The following is a 20,599-nucleotide window of genomic DNA, read 5'->3' as shown; positions in this document are numbered from 1 at the left end:
CTCAGGAAAAAGGGACCCTCCCAAAGGTACTAGGAAAAACCCTTTCATCAGTGGTGTGGTGGAGGGGGAAGATGGGGGAAGATAGGGGAAGTGCAAGTCTGGGCCTTTTCCCAAGCAGGAGCAGTGATGTCACATGGCAGAGCTCTAGGGTAAATGATGGGCCTTCTTTGCTCTGGAAAGTCAATGAGAGGATAATGAGGCTTTTCAGATGTATTATTGTTTGTGACAAGTTAACATACAGGAAGTCAGCAAATGAGGAAAAAAATGAAGAAAAGGCTGGATATCTCTTTCCTTTTCTTCGATGGGTTCCTACTTCACTCTTTGCAAGATCGTTTGCATGTCTAATTAAAAGCTAATGGTTGCCTTTCAGTTGGTTGAAGATCTTTTGCTGAAGCTCAGTGTGTTTTACAAGCTGAACCTATGCAGTCGGAATGAAGCACCACTGAGTTCAGTGGGTCTTTCTTACTCCCAGTCCCAGATCACTATGCGTGGGATTACAATCATGCTGATCCTAATTAATGGGTATTGTGGTATGTGCTAGTGCCCTGGGGCGGGGTGTGTGCCTGCGTGCATGTGTGTGTGCGCGCGTACAGCAGTACACAGCATGATGAGCTCCTGCACTTCAAAATGTACCACAATAGCACTGATAACAATAGGGTAAGAAGTATCATCAAAATTGTTTTTGGGTTGGCATGTTGACTGTAATTTGGCTGCAAGACAGGGCTGCTGAACCTCAGGCCTGCAGCTCAAAGCTGGCCCAACTGGGGTCCCAGTCTGGTCCACCTCCCCTGGTCTCACCTCCTTTCCCCCTGACCACCAATTGTTTTGTGGTTTCCGGCGTTTGCATAGCCCCCCCCCAGCCCATTCTAAAATGTTGAAATGCTTCTCCTAAAGCATCTTTCCCCAACCTGTTGCCCTCCAGGTGTGTTGGACTACAGCTCCCAGAATCCCACACCCAGTAACTGGCAGGAAGAGGTTTAAACTGAAATTTGCTGGTACTTTTGGTATTTTGGTGTCCCCCCACCCACCCTTTGGCTTTTGGCCCTACATCTTTTTGACTTTGTCTCCCAACCACCACTAGAACGTGTGTGGTTCTAGAGTTTCTCCGAAACTGAATTGAATTTGGCCCTTGGGACGGACGAGGTTTAACACCACGGCTGTAGGAGGATTTAATGCTTGGAGAACACCGCCAGTTCACAACACCGCCCTAGTTCAATGTAGCATACTCCCAGGTAGATGCTTATAGGATTGCAATCCACATTTCATGCACATCAATGTGCATTCTATCCAGTATTTCCCAAACTTTGATAACTTGGGGACAATTATTAAAACTTATTAAAACTCCATGCGCACTTCACTCTTAGAGCCAGATTAGATGTTTGACATGTGGTTAGCCCTGGCAGGCAGGATGTTTCTTCAAATGGCTGGCAGTGGGTGGCTCAAACGGGATCAGGATGGTGATATTGCGGTAAGGGCTTTATCTCTTTGCCTCCACCCTGCAGTCCTGCTGATTGGAATCATCTCCTCCTCTATGCACATGCTATTTGGAAGGGGAGAAAGGCCATTGCTGGTGCCAATGGGAGCTTTTCTCCCCTTGCCAGATGTGGGGAGGTTCTGATTGGGGCTGTGGTAGAGGCAAAGGGTTAAAGGACCCCTCCCTCCAGGCCATGTCTCCAGTCTGGCTCAGGACCTCCCATACTAACTGTTTCTTCTTTTTTTAAAAAAAAATCTTGCCCATATGACAAACATCATGTGTAGTTTGGCTCTTACACTCAAAAATATGCCTTTTTTCCTACCTTGATCAGCTGCCTGAACAATGGACAGGCACCGTCCTTGTAACTGTGGGAGAATCAGCTCCTAGGGCTGTTAAGGAAATCCACAACAGATTCAGATGAGTTCCGATTTCTATGAATCTGACCTGTGGATTCCTCAGTGGACTGGCTTTTCTGAGTCGTGCAGATTCTGCAGACTTGTGGGTGTCTTCTTTTTTTAGGTTTTGGGGGGATTTGTGCAATTTCATTCATTTGCAAATACACACTCGCGCAAGTGTGCATTAGTGCAAATGAAATTCTCATACAACCCCCCCCCCAATTCTGTTGGAATGAAAGACATTTGACAATCTGCGACAGAATCGATTTAACAAAATCCATACATCCTTACTTGTTCCTGACAGCCTGGCTTCTCCTTCACCTAGTCCTGCTTCCTGACAGCCTGGCTTCTCCTTCACCCAGTCAGGAGTCAGGGATGGGACTGTGCTTTGGGGGCAATGGTGATACTCCTGGGATTCCCCTTTGCCAGGGGTGGAGACTATATGAACCTCCACACCTTGTTGGACTATAACTCCCATCATCCCTCACCAATGGCCATGCTGGCTGGAGATTATGAGATCTGCAGTCCAACAAAACCTGAAGGGCTGCATGTTCCCCACCCCTGCACTATATCCATCAGGGGGTCACCATGTATATTGACACCCCCCCACACACACCCTCAGGATAATGTCCCTGCAGAGCAGAGTCAGTACTGCCTTCCAGCCTTCTGACCACCATGGTTATAGAGCAGCAGAAGTATCTATCAACAGGGTAGCTCAATTTTTCAATGCAACTTCTGTCTTCAGCCTGCCTTGCAACAACATGTATGTGTCAACTGTACATGTGGAATAAGAGATTGGGACTCATCCCTTTCCTCACTTTCGAAGCTGGGGAGCCTCCCTTTGGGATTCCCTCCCCACCCCCTTCAGGGGGCTTTGTTCTGAATTCCACATGACAACGTTGGGTCTAAAAAATTTAATTTGAGAAGGTGATGCTGGGAAGGTGCCAAATGTCCCTACACTGTAAAAGAGGAGGTGGGAAAAAAGCCATAAACTGTCAATGGAATGCAGATGAGAAGTCCAAAGAGCCTGCTCAAAATATCTGCATTTTACAATTGTTTTAAATTTAATTTACTCACCGCTAATGAAGGAGTGTGGGTGTTAAAACTTTTGCCCTTGATCGGAGGTGAGCAAATCAAAACGAGAGAAAACTTGATATATTTCCATCTAGACTTTTAGAATGACTTTCACATTACCTGTATTCTTGGGGGAGAAGAGCCAACCAATCACCAGTGAGAGAAGGGGTGGAATTCTGAGCTGTTTGAAAGTCAGTTGAACTTTTGCCCAACTACAGGAAAAGAGAGACCAATTCCATTGTTCTAAACAGCATAAAACCAGCACTTTTTTTTAGCCATTAACTGTCTGTCAACAAGCAAACATGTGTCATCTATTTACACCTTTTCGGTACAGTGAACTCTACAAACAGTTAAGGTCTACAGAGTTCTGAAGCTCAGTAAATGGGCCCAGTGTGGTTAGGAGCGGCAGAGAAAATGTTTCCTATTTGATTTTTATTAACTGATTGACATGAATTAATGCATTAGGATATTTGATTGTGTCATAAAATGTGTATATGAACATCATGATTCAATTTAATGTACCCATTACTGCTTGATGTGCCATTATATTAGACTAAATTAAAAGAATTTTATGGAAAAAAATTACAATTAAAGACTCAAAATTGATTACATTCATAACTTAAGTAGTAGAGATTCACTCCTATTAATATTTGGGAGAATGGCCATAAAAGTGCTAGCAAACAACCAGAGCTATTTGTGAGTGAGCAAAATACAGGGCAGTGGAGGTAAACAGGAAGGTAAACAGGAAGCAACCCACAGAAGACGAGGGTGCGCTAACAACCTCATGCACATCAGGGTCGAGAGATACATGGGGATGAACCAGCAAAATGAAGCAACTCACCTGGGTCCTCTTGGAAGATCTTCTGGGAAAAGGAAAACCCATGGTATTTTGGAAACCTTATTGCATTATCTCATGGTTGTCGAACGTCTTTCAACCTAAGGCCCCCAATTCCATTTCAGAGTAGCTCTCAAGGGCTGCATTCAAGTGGTAGGTGGAGCTGAAGGCCAAAGGGGTGGAGCCAGAAAACCAAAAATACGAACATATTTTCGTTTAAAGCTCATTCTGTCAGTTGCCTGGTCTTAGGAGAGGCATTTCAACTTTTTAGAATGGGGCAGGGGAAACTGCACAAGAGCCAGGAAACTAGCAAACAATCAGTGACCAGGGTAAGGGGGCAGGGCCAGAGGAAGGGGCATGTCTATCTAGGGAATACTGGCAGGCCAGACCGGGACACTGGGTGGGCCAGACATCCCCCTCCCAGGCCGGACATTCTGTACCCCTGCTTTATATGCTGAGAAGGTGCCTGCTCCTCCCTATATCCCATCATGTTCTTCAGTAACAACCTAGGTTTCTCCTTAGACCCATTTATGCTTGGGTGTGCAGAGAAGCATTCTTGGTGGCAGCGCTGCTGTTACCTCCCTCCTTTTGGAGACTTGCCAAGGCTGTTACTGGGCATATTTTGAACATGGATGGGGCTGCTCATGGATCAGTGGTTGATCAGGCATTGCTTTTATGACGCCCTCAGGCTCAGCCCCTGAGTTGTCCAGTTAAGGGCACAATCTTGTGCATGTTGAGACAGAAAGAAGTCTTACATCTCCCAGTATTCCCCAGCCAGCCATGCTGGGAGTTGTAGGACTTTCTTTTGCCTGAACATGCATAGGATTGTGCCCTAAGAGAGCTGTTTTTGTCATGTTCTCTGGCCTTGATCCCCCCTCTGGCTCAGAGGAAGACTTGCAGGTGGAGTAGGTATCCTCCAGAGAATCACTGTCCAACCTTTGGTACCTTCCAGACCAGAGGACGTGGCTCTTCAGATTCAAAAGTTACCTCCCCCAGTTCAGTCCTCACCACCCCCGTGCTGGACTAGCTAGTAACTGCAGAATGGAGCAGGTCTTCTACCAATTCTTGATGCCAGCCATCTCACATCCTTGGTGATTAAGCACCTAAAATCTCACTCTGGCATACAAAGTAAATGTCATGGGGGTGACTGAATGAGTCAAAGCAGCAGCATGGCAACATAGGCTGACTAGAAAAAAGCAACACCACCGTCAAGGAGATATGGCTGGCAGCCTCCCGTATGGGTGGGTTCTTTGAGCTCACAGGACAGGATACTTTAATTACCCAATGAATTGGTTCCTCATGGCACACTAGCGTATTCCAGCAGACAGTTGGGAGTGGCTGTCCTACCTCTTACAAAGGAATTTCATCCTGCAAATGCTGTCTTGGGCATGAGTCTTTCCTCTATCCATGCTTGTGGTCAGAATGGCCTGGTAGAGCAATACAACTTGCATGGTCCCCTGGCTTCCCCCTTGGCCACCGAATGCAAGCTATCCATGAGCAGTTTCTTTTGTTGCTAATAATATCCATGATTTTCAGCTTCCTTTGACCCGAAGAATCCACATTCCAGGTTAAGAGTATCTCAGTTTTGGTTAGGGATGGAATCTGTCTGTTTCTCATTTTTCCAGTCTTAAGTTTGGTTTGTCTGTCTTGAACATTGAGAATTTCTCCAGTCATAAATTCAGTTCATCCTGAACACTGAGGGTTTTCTTAAAAGCTTGCATGAAAATTCATAAGTATCTTTGTGCACATTTGTGGATTTGTGGATTTTTTGTAAGCATTTTTGCTTAATGTAAACATTGTTTGCAAGCAATTTTCCCAATATAATGCATTTTTGAAATTATTTTCCCTAATATGTACAATTTTGTATGCATTTTTTATTTTTAAGATTGCAAAATTTGGAGACATGCAGGTTTTGAAGGATAACTGAATTTCAGTTGACATAGTGGTTCGAGAGTGCGAAATTAGGTAAGGTCACATTAAAATTCAAACGGACTAATTTTCTTCCCCAACTTTAGTTTTAGTTTTTGCCAAGGAAATGTAGGTAAAAGAAACAGCAGAAAACCCGTGCAATACAATATGGGATAGTTTGTTGTGTTACATTTACAGGGGCACCAAATTTACTATCATTACTCTGCTTCAGAGATGACTTTTGTGCCGTTCAATACCTTCCAAACTTTGAAAATGTGTTGGGGGCATTATGTTGATTAAAGACTTTACGGTTAAGGTGCACTGGGACCATCTGTGTGCCAGATTGCAATCTACTTACCTGCACCTTCCTGAGTTTTACAGAAAGGTAAAGTAAAAGCACCTTTGTAGGAGCAAGTGGAATTATGCTACTCAACCTGCGAGAGGAGAGAATGAGGTCTTGCACTCTCTAAGGGAGCAATCCTATGGCCACTAGATGCTGTCTAGAGGGCCATGTGGTATGCTCATTTCCAGGAACCAACCTCAGAGCCAATGCTCCAAGGTCGGTTCCCAGAAAACCGACCTCCCCCCTTGTCCATGCTGCCTCGGAGGCAGCACGGAGAAGCTCTGTCCTCCGCGCTCAGAAGAGGAGGACGGAGTGAATGAAAAGGGGCATTCTGGGGGGGGGGTGTTCCAGGGTGGGGAGAGCGGAGCTGTGCATATGATATATCCAGTGTGTTGTATGGCAGCTTCCTCTCCCTTCCCCCCACCCCTGCCACTGCTAGACAGCAGAAAATGGCTGTCTAGCGAAAAATAGCAAGGCAGGAGAGGCGCAGAGGGAACAATCCCCTCCTGTGACTCTCCTGCCTTGCTTTGGATAGGTGGTCACCTCCGAGTTTGGAGGTGGCCACCTATCTAGTTAGGATTGCGCCCTTAGTCTCTTTTCAGCTCAAGATGCAGGATATTTCACAGCCCATAACATCTTTTGTTTCCCCCTTTCCCTGTGCAGGTATCCATCAGCTGTTTAAATTCAGCACCTTAGCTTGCACCACCGTTAACATTTGTGACACGATGTTGTTAGACAGGAAAGTGTAAAATTCTGGTCCCTGTTCTGCAACCTTATTACTGAAATCAACAGAGCCTTAAGAACATAGGAAAAGCCCTGCTGGATCAGGCCAAGGGTCCATCTAGTCCAATATGTTCACACAGTGGCCAAGTTTATTTCAAGGTAGTTGCAGAGAAGACGGTACCTCAACAGCCACTCTGAGTGCACAAAGGACTGGATTGGGACCCCAGAAAGGCTGGATTTGGCTGAACTTCCCCTCCCCTGAGGATCCTCACCCGTCAAGTGCAGAATTTGACAGTGGACACAGAATTCAGCATCTTTGAAAAGAAATCCCATGGCTCAAATCCAGCTTAAGTTTATTGTGTCTATGGCCTGTTGAAAACAATGAAACAATTCCATTCAAAATAACATAAGTCCCATTGGGTAAAATCGAACGTAAGTCCTACTTAGAGTAGATGCATTGAAATGAGTGGGATTTAAGGTAGTCATGACAAACTGAAGCCCCATTCATTTCAATGGGTCTACTCTAAGTAGGACTTACGTTGGATTTTACCATTGCTTCCAATGGAACTAATTTTAGCTGCACCAAGACCTGCATCTTTGTGTTATTAAGGTTCTTCATAGGCTGGAAAAGTGGTGATTATGGAAATTTCCACATTTGTTTAGCACTTTAACAGCACAGTCCTTATTAGGGATGTCAGAGAATTCCGCCACGGATCCCGGTGAGGCCGAATGCCAGTGCATTCGGCCCCCCGAAATCCATGGTGGAACGAAGCCCCCCTCCTCGCGAAAGGCATGTGAAACGGGACACCTACCTGCTGCCGTTCGTGCTGCTTTGTGAATGGCGGCCGCGTCTGCGGCCGCCATTCACTTCTTCACTATAGCCGTAATAGGCCACGTAAATACTTACGTAGCCTATCACAGCTAACACAGGAATGCCATTTGCATCCCTGCGGAAGCCATGATAGCCTGCATAAGTATTTACGTAGCCTATCACAGCAAAAAAAAGGGAACGCAAATGGCAGCAGCTACGGTGGCAGCCATTTGCATTCCCTTTTTTTTTTGGCCATGATAGCCTACGTAAATATTTACGTAGGCTATTACGGGAAAAGAGAGGGGCGCAAATGGTGTAGTGGCTGCCATTTGTGCCCATCTCTTTTGCTGTAATAGGCTATGTAAATATTTACATAGCCTATCACGGCCAAAAAAAAAGAGAACGCAAATGGCGGCCACCACAGCCGCCACCATTTGCGTTCGCTGTTGTTGTTTTTTCATGATAGGCTACATAAATATTTACATAGCCTATCATGGCAAAATACAGGGACGCAAATGGCAGCGACTACGGCAGCTGCCATTTGTGTCCCTGCAGGCTGCCCAGCGGCCGGATGTCTGGCTGCGGGTGGCCCCAGCCAGCGGCTCCGCAGAATCGCCGCAGAGTGGAGCCGGCTGGAGAGAATTTCGGGGGGAGGGATGGAGCGCCTCTCCCCCACCGTGAATGTCACCCTTCAAAAAGGTAAGTGACTTTCGTACATCCCTAATCCTTATGCACACTTCTTTGGAAATATGCCCCATTGAACTCAATGGGATTTACCTGTGGATATACATGTAAAGGATTTCATGGTAAGACAGTGTGTAATTCTCCTGTTTTATTTGTTAACGTGAGAACATGCTTGAGGATGGTCAGGGTTCCTTGCGTAGACAGAAAAAGTATTATGTGAATAACGCCTCACTTTTTAACAATTAAAACAATCAGTATACGGCAGGGAACAGAAAATAAGCAAATATTGTACAGTATATAATCCAAGAGGGAGTTTTAATCAAAACAAAATTATGTTACATTATCCAAACTGTCAATATTAATTTTAATCTCATTTGCAGCTAGAGCAAATCCTGTAACAGCATAAATAATATATTGGGATTTATTTCCTAATAAGAATTTTGATTGTTCAGTTACAAGTAAATGAGATAAATTAAAAGCTGAAAGAAGAGGTTTGATTCAAACCACGTTTTCATGAGTAAATGGGAGATTGCAATATTTTTCAGAAATTTTCTCTGCTCTTCCAAAAAGGCCAAGACAAAGCCATTTCTCAATACTGTCATGGTTTTCCATGCGAAATAGGTGTGCCAAAATGTAATGGACATGCAAAGTCCTCAGTTTTTAAGAAATGTGTTCCTTTGGGTTGTATCCAATGTTAGCCTAACTTGAGTCCCATTTGATTAATGGGTTTCCTTAAGCAGGACTAACATTGTCTACAGCCTATTTTGTGCATATCAGGACACACTTGGGGCTCTGTATTAAGCACGTGGACTTCGTCTTCACGTGACACCCTCCTATGGAGGTTCAAGGAATATGGCCTACAAGAAACTTCCATGGGGCGGGCAAATAATTATTTTATATTGTTTTATCCTGCATTTTGGGGGTTTAATTTTTGTGAAACGCCGAGAGAGCTTTGGCTACTAGAAATGAAAATAAATACAGACAGACAGACAGACATTTCCAGGGAAAAATGCATGCAGTCACTTTTAGTAAGTGGATTATGCATGTTGTGGAGGATTTGGATAGGTAGGGAGACATTTCTCTCTCTCTCTCATAATACTAGAACCCGAGGTCCTCCCATGAAGCTGATTGGTGGGAGATTCAGGACAGGTAAAAGGAAGGGCTTCTTCACACAGTGCATAAGCTATGGAATTCGCTACCACAGGATGTAGTGATGGCCACCAATTTGGATGGCTTTCAAAGGGGGTTAGACAAATTCCTGGTGGAGAGGGCCAATGGATACTAGTCCTGATGGCTCTATGCTACCTCCAGGATCAGAAGCAGTATCCCTATGTACCCCAGTTGCTGGGGAACATGGCCAGGAGGGTGATGTTGCATTCATGTTCTGCTTGTGGGCTTCCCTTGGGCATCTGATTGGCCACTGTGTGATGCTGGACTAGATGGACTGATCCAGCACAGCTCTTCCTGTGGTCTTTTGTTCTTATGTATTAATATCAGATTGGGAAGACATTTCCAATGGTGTCCTGCAGGACAGTAGATCAAGTCCAAGTTGGGCCTTTAGTCTCTGGGCCAAGATACTGACCTGTGGACTGAAGACCCTGCTGCCTTGGGTTAGAGTCAATTCAAGACTTTGGGGAACCTTTGGGCAAAATGCCTTTAGGGAGCCTCCTCCCTGCATGGGCTGATCTCCTTGCCCCTGCCCTCACTGCCCATTTGCTTTCTCTATCCCTCTGGGACAAATTCACACCAGTGCCCAGAAAGCGAGGGCAAGACAAGTGCTTGCACACTTGGAAAGGGCTTGCACTGCTTTGCACACTTGGAGAGGGTGGCTGAACAGGCAGCAACACAAGAAAAAGGAGGAGGTGCAAGGCCAAGTGGCTCAGGGGGGGGCAATGGTGAGCCCCTTGCTTGGGGTGGGCCTTGGTAAATGCCTGGTGATGCCAGCTCCCAACAGAGGCCTGCCCTGGTTGATTCTTCTCTGACCCTGGAGACCCTAGAAACCATGAGAAGCCACGGGAGGCAGAGAAGAAGCTCCCCATTCATGTTTGAAACTGAGGCAGTCTTTACCACCTAGGTCCTTGCAACCAGCAATGATCCCATTGATTCATACCAATACACTAGAAGCCTCTAAGAGCCTCATTTGGATCCATTTAGGTCTGGGATCCAGTCTGAAATGGGTCTTCATTGGTGGAACGGGTGCAGCAGAACTGCAGAAGGCTCCCAAAATGCAGTGTTGGGATTAGCTTTACAGAAAGACAGTCATCTAGGGCAGACCTATTCAAGTGAGGCTTGTTGTCTTGGCAGCAGTGCATGAGTCCCGCCTCACATGTGGCTTCCAGCATGGTAGGTTGAGAGTGCACCCCATAATCCTTTGTGGTTCTGTGGTACATTTATGTTTTGAAACATCTAATGCAGCCTTCCTTAACCTGCTGCCCTCCATATGTGTTGGACTACATCTCCCATGCTGATGGGGGAGTGATGGGAGTTGGAGTCCATCACCAGGTTGGGGAAGGCTGTTGTAATGAATGTGTCTTTCTAAGTTATTAATGAAAACTTTGTTCCACAACTGGCTTCTTTCTTGAGAGGAATTTGCGAAAGGTGTGGTGTATCCAAGTGTGTGATGCATTTACCCAGAAGCTCTACTGGAAGGGCTTCCTTTTTGCTTAGAGAGTAATTGAAATGTTCTTGACAGTGCCCCTGACTTGAGCGCTTTATCATTAATTTACCTGCCTGCCTTCTTGATAATTCAGGTTTGATGTTGTCACTATTCTTCCTAGTGCTGTGAGTTCTGAGCTGTCAGTGTGTAAACATCTACCAGTAATTCAAATGGGCCAGCTTTGATAAGCAATCACACATTACATTTTTAATGTGTGTTTTTTAAAACTCCTTGTGGGCTTATGGAAATATTCTTTCAGATCTCTATAGCTGTAGCCTTTCTGTTGTATTCAGAGGGGGGAAAGAGCTGCACAGCTATGGTCAGGAAGAGGATTTGCGGTGAATTCTGGCTATCCGGTGGCCTAGTGCCCATAAGAAGTGCCATTACTATCCAATGAATTAGGTTGTTAGTGTGCATATCTCCCATGTGGACCCACCCACGAATTCAGCCGCAGGCCCACAAACTCGCATTGCATGTCTAAACCATGGGCATGACATTGCGCTGGCAGAAACTAGGCTCCAAACTATGTGCGAGAGGAGAATCCAACGAAAATTATGTTTGTGCACGTGGTTGTACAACCAGTTGCGCATTACACTTGCACAACTGCTTGTGCAATGGAAAGATTTGGCAGAACTCCCCTGGCACAATTTGAGCTTGAGAAATGACACCATTGGTGGCTGCCCCATCCCTCAATTGCCCTTGTAAAGATTCCCACCAAGAATCTGCTCTAAGCAGACTGTAAAGATCACACAATGGAATGTAGCAATAGAAGCCCAGAATAGCCATTACTCTCACTAGAAGCCCAGAACAACCATTATTCACACAAGAAGACCAGAACAGCCATTGCTCACTCAAGAGCCATTACTTGCCAATGAAGTTTCACTGCTGCAAAGCAGAGGTGATATGCTGGAGAGAAGTGGTGGGCATGAAAGAGGCAGCTGAGGTCTTCTACTATACACCCCCTTTTCTCGCCACCTCCCTTGCTGCCGCCACCGTTAAACAGAGGTCCAGATTCACGTTTTTCCATCACAAATTCCTTAGGAGTTCAGTGCAGACTGGAATGGGAAAAAAATGTGGGCCTAGGAAAACCATGATTTTTTCAGTCACCTAGTCTGATTTGTTGCCAGCTTTTCCCCTTAGTCCTCATCTCCAAATGAAGGTGCAAAATTATTGAATTTAGCAAGTAATGACATGATTTCAAGGAACTGTCACAAAAAGTAGAATTATATCCTTTTGCCCCTGAAAAAGGCAAGTCACCAAGGGGGGATCTTCACAACAACAGAACGAGAAGCGCATTGGAGTATTACCCATATTTTCATGGAATTGGCTTTGGTCCATTAGGGACACATGAAGCAAGATAAGCTGAGTGTAGCATACCCTTAAAATCCAGTTTTCATGAGTCACATCATGCTTGAGAGGAATGTACTTCCAGGTGGGGTGGGGGGAGTAGAACTGAATGTCATCAAACTGGCAGGGGCTGCTCAACAAATGAGAGAGGATTGTTTCCCACCCCTCTCCAGGCTCCCCCCCTGCCCCACTACTACATTATTATGAATGGGGAGCAACTTATTTTCCCCATGTGTGCAGATTTCCCTGAAGAAGCCAAAATCTGAAGGCTCCCCCAGAGAGCTTCCCCAGACTCCATTTTTGCCCCATTCTGACAATCTGCCTTGGGGTATTGCTCCCTGCCCATTTTTTCCCCATGTGTGCACTTTTGCCTTGAGAAGCCAAAATCCTCGATTCTTGAGTGCAGCATCTGAAGCCCCCCCCCTGCCCCGAGAGCAGCTCAGCCCCCCAATTTTGCCCCATTCCAGCACTCTGTCACAGAGTTATTGCTTCCAACCCCCCCCCCTTTCTCCTTCACCCTGCTTGTAAGTTCCAGCAAACCTGAAAGACCGTTACTGCGATAAAGTGGAGAAGGGACTTTACGTAACAACAGAGAAACAGAGAGACATCAGAGAAACTACAGAACATCAAAGAAGGACAGCATCGCAATAGTGATTTCAGGGAGCATCGGAGAAGTGCAAGAGCACTTTAGGCAAGTTACTAAAATTAGCTTTTAACCCTTTCACTACAGGAGAGTGAGATTTATTTCTTACTTCTGAGTAAACATGCACAGAAAGGGGGATATATGCTAAAAGCAGGCTAGCTAAGATGAATGAGTGTTCCTGCTACTGTTGTAATGGGAGGGGTTGCTGCTGCTACGCTCCTGGGGATTTTCTCAATGGGAAAAACTACTTCCATTGGGGAAACAAGTGGGAATGGGGCATCCTACCCCCTTGACCATGTCATTGCCAGTTCACAGAGGCACTCCCAGGATTTAATGCAGGGCAGGAGGAACACATGGCATACTGTGGTAAAACTTCCAGGGAGTCACTTTCAGTAAAAAAAGTCAGAGTAAAAGGAGTTTCAGAAAATGCGGCTTTTCAAGAGGGAAGTAGCTGGTTGGCAGCAGATTGGTGATGTCACAAAGGAATTCAGACTGCTCTAACTTTGCACTAAATTGCTCATGAAGACCGCCCCCAAGACAGATTGGGCATGCTATTTTCCCCAACATATTCTTCTCCCATTTTGAGCACCATTTTTTGATTTCCACATTTTTTAACCAGTCATCTTCCTTATCCACGCCCCAACAGTCTACATTAGGGACAGGCAACTGGTGGCCAAGGGGCTTGATCCAGACTCCATCTATCCCCCTGCATAGCTAGGGTGGCCAGGTGTCCTCTTTTACAGAGGACAGTCCTCTATTTGAAGAGGTGTCAGGGGATTGTCCTGTATTTTGAAGCCATTCTCTATTGGAAAGGTTGTCTGGCCTAAGTCCAGTTGAAAGATAAAGAACCATCACAAGGAAGAACTGGGCCTTGAAGTTGCCCAACAACAGCACTTGGACAGCAGACTGAGCAAGGTAGACAGGTCACCTGGTCACTGTCTTCCACACTATGGTGAAATATACTGTATTTCTTTTTAAATTATAGTAATTATTTCTGAATTGGCATCTATACATATACATGAGCATATGCAAACTTTATGCAAACTTGGCTCCTCTTTTTTGGCAATTCACAAGTGGCCACCCTACATATAGCCCCAGCTCTCAAGTAACCACCCTTTGTTAGCAATTCACCCACTTTACTGAGACAAGACACAGACACATGACAGAGTTCCATAATCATGAGAGGTCACATCCAAAGCCTCTGTTGGTGTTCTTTGGGGGAGGTGGAAGGTGTTAAAAGGCCCCTCACTTGTACTGTAGGGAACCAGTAGGGGGGGGGGTGCCAGTGGCTCTCTGGCCCTTACTCAATTCAAAATATGCTCCTCTCCTAAAATTAATTTCTGACCAGGGATATAAATAGCTTACAGTCAGTTCTAGCTTTCTATGAAGCAAATAAAAACAGTATTGCTCGCATCTGGTATAATTCAATTTTTTAAGCCTTTTTCTTTCTTTCTCACAAGCGTTCCTTTGCTACTGGAAGCTGCAAGGAGAAGCCAAAGGGGGGAGCAGGGAACAGCTTTAATGATCATCAGAACAAACCATTACAATGAGATAATTGCCTGTGATAGGCAGACAGAAGTCAGTGGGAAAGTACAATGGGGGCTTTATCAAAGAAACCACTTATAGTCTGTGCAGTACCTCCCTTGACAGAATTATTGTTATTACTGTTATTAATGGCAGTGGATGCAGCTAAATCTAACTTTGAAAACACAGAGCAAACTATCATGACTTGATGCTTATTACATACATACTCGGAATATCAGATTATGCCCAATGACAACAATAAGTCAGAGCGGAGGTTGTTACTCTCTAATGGACACATTTGACCAGAGTTCCAGGGTTTCTCTACAGCAGGGGTGGGAAGATTTCAGGCTTGTGGAATCTACTTTGGCAGATTGCTTTTTTACTGGAAACCTGAGATCCACCAGCTGGACCCTGGTATAAAAGATGCCCACCTAGAATCAAAGAATTCTAAGCCCAGAGATTCTTTTGAGTGCCAGAACTGCATGGAGCTCACAGTCCTTCCACACAGAGATCTGCTCCTGGTTACCCCAAGCTGTTTTCATTTCTGCAGTGTACATTAGGGTGGAAGGGGAGTTATTTTGTTACAGCTATTGTTAAACAGTTGGGAGCCAGAAACCCTCATTGATCTACTGCCAATCACACTGAGATCTACCAGTAGATCTGGATACACCCTCTGCCCACCCCTGGTCTACAGCTTTCAAAGCCTTTAGGAACTCACCCCATCCTAAACAACGTGGGACCAGGGTACCTAAGAATCTGTCTTCTCCCTTACCAACCTGCCTGATCACTGAGGTCATCAGAGGGCATGCTCCTGGTGGTTCCACATCGACCTATGGCCTGATTGGATTCCATCCAGAGAAGAGCCTTCAGTGTGATGGCCCCCTTTCTTTGGAACTCCCTGCCCTGGAGGCAGGCACCAACACAATATTGCTTCCAGCACCTCCTGAAAGCAGTTCTATTCCAGAAAGCATTTCTTGAATGACCAGCCATGGTTTTTATTGGAATTCTGATTTTAATAATTTTAATATGGTGTTTTAATTTTAAAAAAATCTTTTACTATTGCACCTCTTATGTTCACTGCTCCAAAATCTGTTTTGCATGAGGAGCAATATACAGATGTTGCAAATAATAAATAAATAAATAAGCAATATGGCCCCTGCCTTCTTTGGTATACCATTCAGAGACGGGAACACCTTCTCCCTGGGCATAATACATGACTGGGCTCGTTTCCCTGAAAGATCAGATAAACAGTTCTTTTTTTTCTCTTAAGCCTGCTTCCAAAATTAGAAACACCCTTAAGCTCCTAATGATAGCAGCAGGAGTGCGATGGGCTTTACGTCCATGCATGTCCCTCCTGGCCCACTACCGCTTCCCATTTACCTGGCCAGGTAGCAGTGGTGGTAGGGGTAGCTGCAATACTAACAGAAGCAGCAGAAGAGAAGGAAAATGGAGAGGCTTCCCTCCTCATCTTCCTTCCTGCTTCTGGCACCTGGACCTCAGCATCACAGGCACCGATGACTCCAGGAAATGTGATTTCCCCAGGAGAAATGGGGAAATCTAGGGTACCTGACTCTACCCAAGAGTCAGGTACCCTAGGAAACTCCATTGCCTGGGTTTCATGGCTCCCTTTCAAGTGCCAGGGAGAAATGGAGAAGTAGCAAGGAAGGGGTAAGGAAGGGAGATCCTCTGTTTTATGAAAGACACTTTGAGCTTAAATCCTATTGACCTCAATAAGATTTAGGAACCTTATGTGCAGGATCCATACAGCTGTCACAGACCAAGGATGCACAGCTCTTTCAGCACACACTACTAAATAGTTCTAAATAGCATTAAATTGTTGTTGGAGGAAAGTGCCAGAACAAGGAAGAAAGCAGATTTACTGGTAGGCCTCTGGGTGATTTTCAATAGATTAACCAGGATTCCTGACTCCCAATAGTTTAATAACAGCAGCAACAAAATGAAGCCTCCACCCATCCTGAATTAAGCTGCTGAAAGAAAGTTTGGGGTATCCAGGGGTGGATTTTTGTGTGGAAATTTTGGGAGCACCATTCAATTAAAACTAATAGCACTAATTCCTGGGCTTTGATGTCTTTAATTCTAAGAATATGTCTTTGCACCAGGCTCTGGTTGGTGGATCATAAAAAGAAAAAAGCTCCCACAAGACTGAAGTCTGCCCAGCCCTGTGACAGAACCCAAGATGTGGATACCAGAAAACACGAAGGTGCAGCTGCTTAAGCAATTCATCACAGGATGTTGGGATGCATCGCTCAACACACAGCTCCTCCTGAGAGATCAACTGCACACCAACGCTTCACCCACTGACCAAAATTCTAGGATTTTAGAGCTCCAAAGGGTAAGATATTTGAACTAATGTGTGATTTGTGGCAGCCAGTTTGCAAGATTATCCACCCTGAGATTCGCCCCAGCAGCAACAGATCTTGGTCTTGTCACAGCATCCAGGTGTTGAAGCCCCCTCCCTTCCCCAGTTGCCCCAATTCAACCACCAAAAATAGAGGGGGGGAAAAATACTCTAGGAACAGGCTCTATGGTTCCTGGCATAGATGCCTCATTCCTAGAGCACCCCAGTGTACTGGGAATCTGGTAGAAACCTTCAAGCACTGCTTCCTGGGATGCTCCAGGGACACTCTAGGGATGAAGTTTCTATGTCAGGAACAATAGCGCCTGTAGCAAGAGTGTGCATTTTTTTCCTTTCCCCCCTTTTTCCAGCAGGGGGGCTGGGGACTGCCAGATAAGGTTTGGAGGGCTGCCTGCGGCCCATGGGCCACGCTTTTTTGCACCCTTGTTATAGACCTTAAAGTAGATATAGAGATGTGGTGGTGGTGGGGAGGCAGGCCTCATCAGGTGGAATCTCCTCTTCAAAGGCATGCTGTTGTATAAACAGCTCTAACAAAAAGTCACTAGGCAAGTCAGGTTTTTAATTACACGTCTCTGTCCCCAGCAACGGAGTGCAATTAAAGGTAATCATTTCTATTATATTATACAATCCTTCCATTACTAATGGAATTAGGGAGGCATGAAAGAAAAACTCCTCAATACATAAACACTAATTTTTTTCCCTCAGTTCCTGTGAATATTTTGTGCTCTAAACACACTTCAGATTTAGCGGTGTTTAATTATGCATTGCATAACTCAGTCACATGCCTGTAGAGAGCACAAGAAGCAGACTTCAAAAATCCACTTCCTCCCTATAGGTGCTCTGTCTCCTGTACACACTGAACATGTCCAGGGTATCTTTCAGCTTTGGTCTCTGACAGCTGTCACCTTCGAATGCTTCCCTATCAACGGCAGAGCCTCACCAGCCAGCGCCATGGCCAGCTCCACAGCAGCCGTCAGATCTACAGGTGCTGTAGTTTCTTGCCCAAAATGACAAACCGTATGAAATACAGGAATGATCAGAGCTTTGTATATAATTTATACAAGACAGTACAAAGCAACGTGGCGTTTGCGAGCTTCAAGAGGCACATCGGAGTGCTCTGGTGTGTTCATTATTCCATTTCAACCGGCAGGACGCGGAGTTGAAGGACTGGAGGAAGCCAGCCGAGTTGCCGCACCTGCCACAGATGCCAGCAGCTGGCCTGGCTCTACTGCCGCCATCCAAGCTGACCAACAGAACGTCCACTGTAACTAGCCAGAGCCTAGTGGGTGGAGGAAGGGAGAAGGTCTCACTGGCCCTGCCCATCTGCCAGGGGCTACATCAGCAGGCACATATTAATTGCATTATGATGCATTCTTGTGTGTAGACCATAGATCATAGATCATAGAATCCTAGGGTTGGAAGGGGCCGACAAGACCATCGAGTCCAACCCCCTGCTCAGTGCAGGAAGCCTGATTCTCAGGCGGTCTCCCATCCAAGTACCAACCAGGGCTGACCCTGCTTAGTTTCCGAGATCAGACAAGGTTAGGCACATCCAGCCCTTTGCTCAATGTCAGAATCATAGGGTGGGAAGGGGCCTCAAGACCGTCGAGTCCAACCCTCTGTTCAATGAAGGAAGCCTGATTCCTGGGCGGTCTCCCATCCAAGTACCAACCAGGGCTGGCCCTGCTTAGCTTCAGAGATCAGACAAGATCAGGTGCATCCAGCCCTTTGTAAGCTGGGTCTTTCTTTTCCTTGGGAGAAAGCAGGATCTAAAGATTACACCAGAGTACAGGACAGCTTTGGAGAGGTTCATCTCAGAAGAAAACACACACAATAACTCTACACGCACACACACTCATACACACACTTATATATGCTAAATAACTTATATTTTCATTCTTTCCTTAGATAATGAGCTTCGAACTAGGCTGTTTTATGCTAGCTGCCCCTTAAACATATCGGTGACAGCCTAAGTATGATCATGAGTGAGTGTCTTTATTTCTTTAGTGATCTTGTTATATTATTATGTTTGTTCTTTTGAGGGGGGGACTTATTTGTGTGGGGTTTTTTTTTAATGTTATATTGAAGTCAAATAAAAACTCACAGGAGAAATGCTCCAAACACACACCAAGTTGACTATTTCAGCTGGACGAAGTGAGCAACCCTATAATCATGTCACGACAGGACAACATGGCAAAGTCTGCTGCACGCATCCACACAACTGCAAATGCTAATCTAAGAGCCACTTCCAGCATAGGAAACTATCTTATACCAGGGTCAGGCCATTTGTCTATCTAGCCCAGGGGTGGGCAACTTGTGGCCCACCAGACGTTTTGGCCTACAACTCTCTTCAGCCCTAGCCAGCAGAGCCAATAGCGAGTGATCATGGGAGGTGTAGGCCAGAACATGTGGAGGCCCACAAAAATTCAGGCCTCTGTGTGTACCACCTTTTTGTACAGGCCCCAGTTACCCTTGACAATACCCAATTTACATGTGCTGCAGGCCTGTATCGCTAATTGCCCACCAAGTCAAACACAGTCCACTGTTTTCAACCATCTACAGTGCCTGGCTGGGAAGTCATTAAAGTTCCAGGTCTTGATTCGTGCCTAAGATTAGATTGCTGGTGGATTGGACTTGACTCGCAGTGCCACAAGTCATGCAGGCCTGACCTAGGGATGGATGGACCGCCCTGTGCCTGCCCTGTGCAGTGCTTGCCGAATCCCCAGCACATACCTGACCCAGGCGAGCGGCATGGGGCGAGCTGCTGGGTGGCTCAGGGGTGCTCGGCAGTGGCGTGCAGGCATCCGCTCCCTCACGGAGCACCATGTGCCACTCAAATGGCTGCTCATTGTTTTCCATAAGAATCCCATCTACACAAAGGGGGGGGGCTTAAAGGGGCAATGTCTACAACATTTCAGGCATTTATGCCTGTAATGTTGTGGACACTGCCCTTTTAAGGCCCCCGTTTGTGTAGATGGCATTCTTATGGAAAGGAATGAGCAGCTGTTTGAGTGGCAAACGGTGCTCCATGAGGGAGCGGATGCCTGTGCACCGAGCTGGGCAGCCACTGGGGTCTGCAGACTGGCATTTGGGGGGCTGAGCCAGTGATTTCTCACTGGGCTTCAAGTCCCAACCGGGCACCTGCACCATCCCTAGCCTGAACTAGTTCATGAGACTGGACACTACGAAGCAACAACTGCGGAGGCACAAATCCTTTTAGCATGGGTACCAGTGAGTTACCCCTTCCCATCCCAACAAAGCCATTTGGAAATCTATTTCTTATCAGCGTCTCCCCATCTTCTACCCTTTGGCGGAGTCCTTCCCATGCTGCCCTCCCCCTAAATGCTTTTCACAATGCTTTAAGAGTCCCCCTTGGGCAAGATACACAACCATCTCATGGAATGGGTTTTTAAGTGATCTTAATGGCAATTGGAAAGCTGGCTTTATTAACCCCACAGCCTTCACCGTCAGCCTTTAATGTACCTTTACAGTTCTCTGCATGGAAAGCAAACTGAACAGAACTGATGCTTCCCGGCCAAGGGGTCTTTGTTAATCATGTTTTATCCAGGAGAAAAAAACATCTGTTAGTACTTCTATCAGAATACATGGATGCCTTTTACTTGATGCCCCTCAAATGGCCATTAAGAAGCTGTTGGAAGTTTGGGACACTTCCGCCTCCACAGCAAATCTCAAAGAGCTCGGTTCAGTTTGTCAAAGGCAAGAGCATGGATGCTTATTGGGGCAGGGGAGACAGTACTATGAATTATGCCCAAATGATGCCTTCCCATCACACAGCAGCACTACA

The 20,599-nt window shown here is 45.9% G+C and overlaps 1 protein-coding gene across 1 annotated transcript in view; it reads right to left on the bottom strand.

The window, feature by feature from the left end:
• LOC146343644 (uncharacterized) overlaps window positions 1–19,654 on the bottom strand; it is a 53,181-nt gene extending 33,527 nt beyond the window's left edge. The window contains exons 1-2 of the mRNA XM_084860205.1: window positions 19,528–19,654; window positions 3,064–3,155 (exon numbers count right to left, since the gene is read on the bottom strand). Of these exons, the coding sequence (XP_084716331.1) occupies window positions 3,064–3,155; window positions 19,528–19,643 (208 nt within the window). The 5' untranslated portion in view covers window positions 19,644–19,654. The remainder of the gene's footprint in view (window positions 1–3,063; window positions 3,156–19,527) is intronic.
• Between the last annotated feature and the right edge of the window lie 945 nt (window positions 19,655–20,599).

This window comes from Heloderma suspectum, chromosome 5 (assembly GCF_057233095.1).
Source record: "Heloderma suspectum isolate Gila_16-S chromosome 5, 16-S_ref, whole genome shotgun sequence".
Lineage (NCBI taxonomy): Eukaryota > Metazoa > Chordata > Lepidosauria > Squamata > Helodermatidae > Heloderma > Heloderma suspectum.
This window is presented reverse-complemented; position numbering and strand designations above follow the sequence as displayed.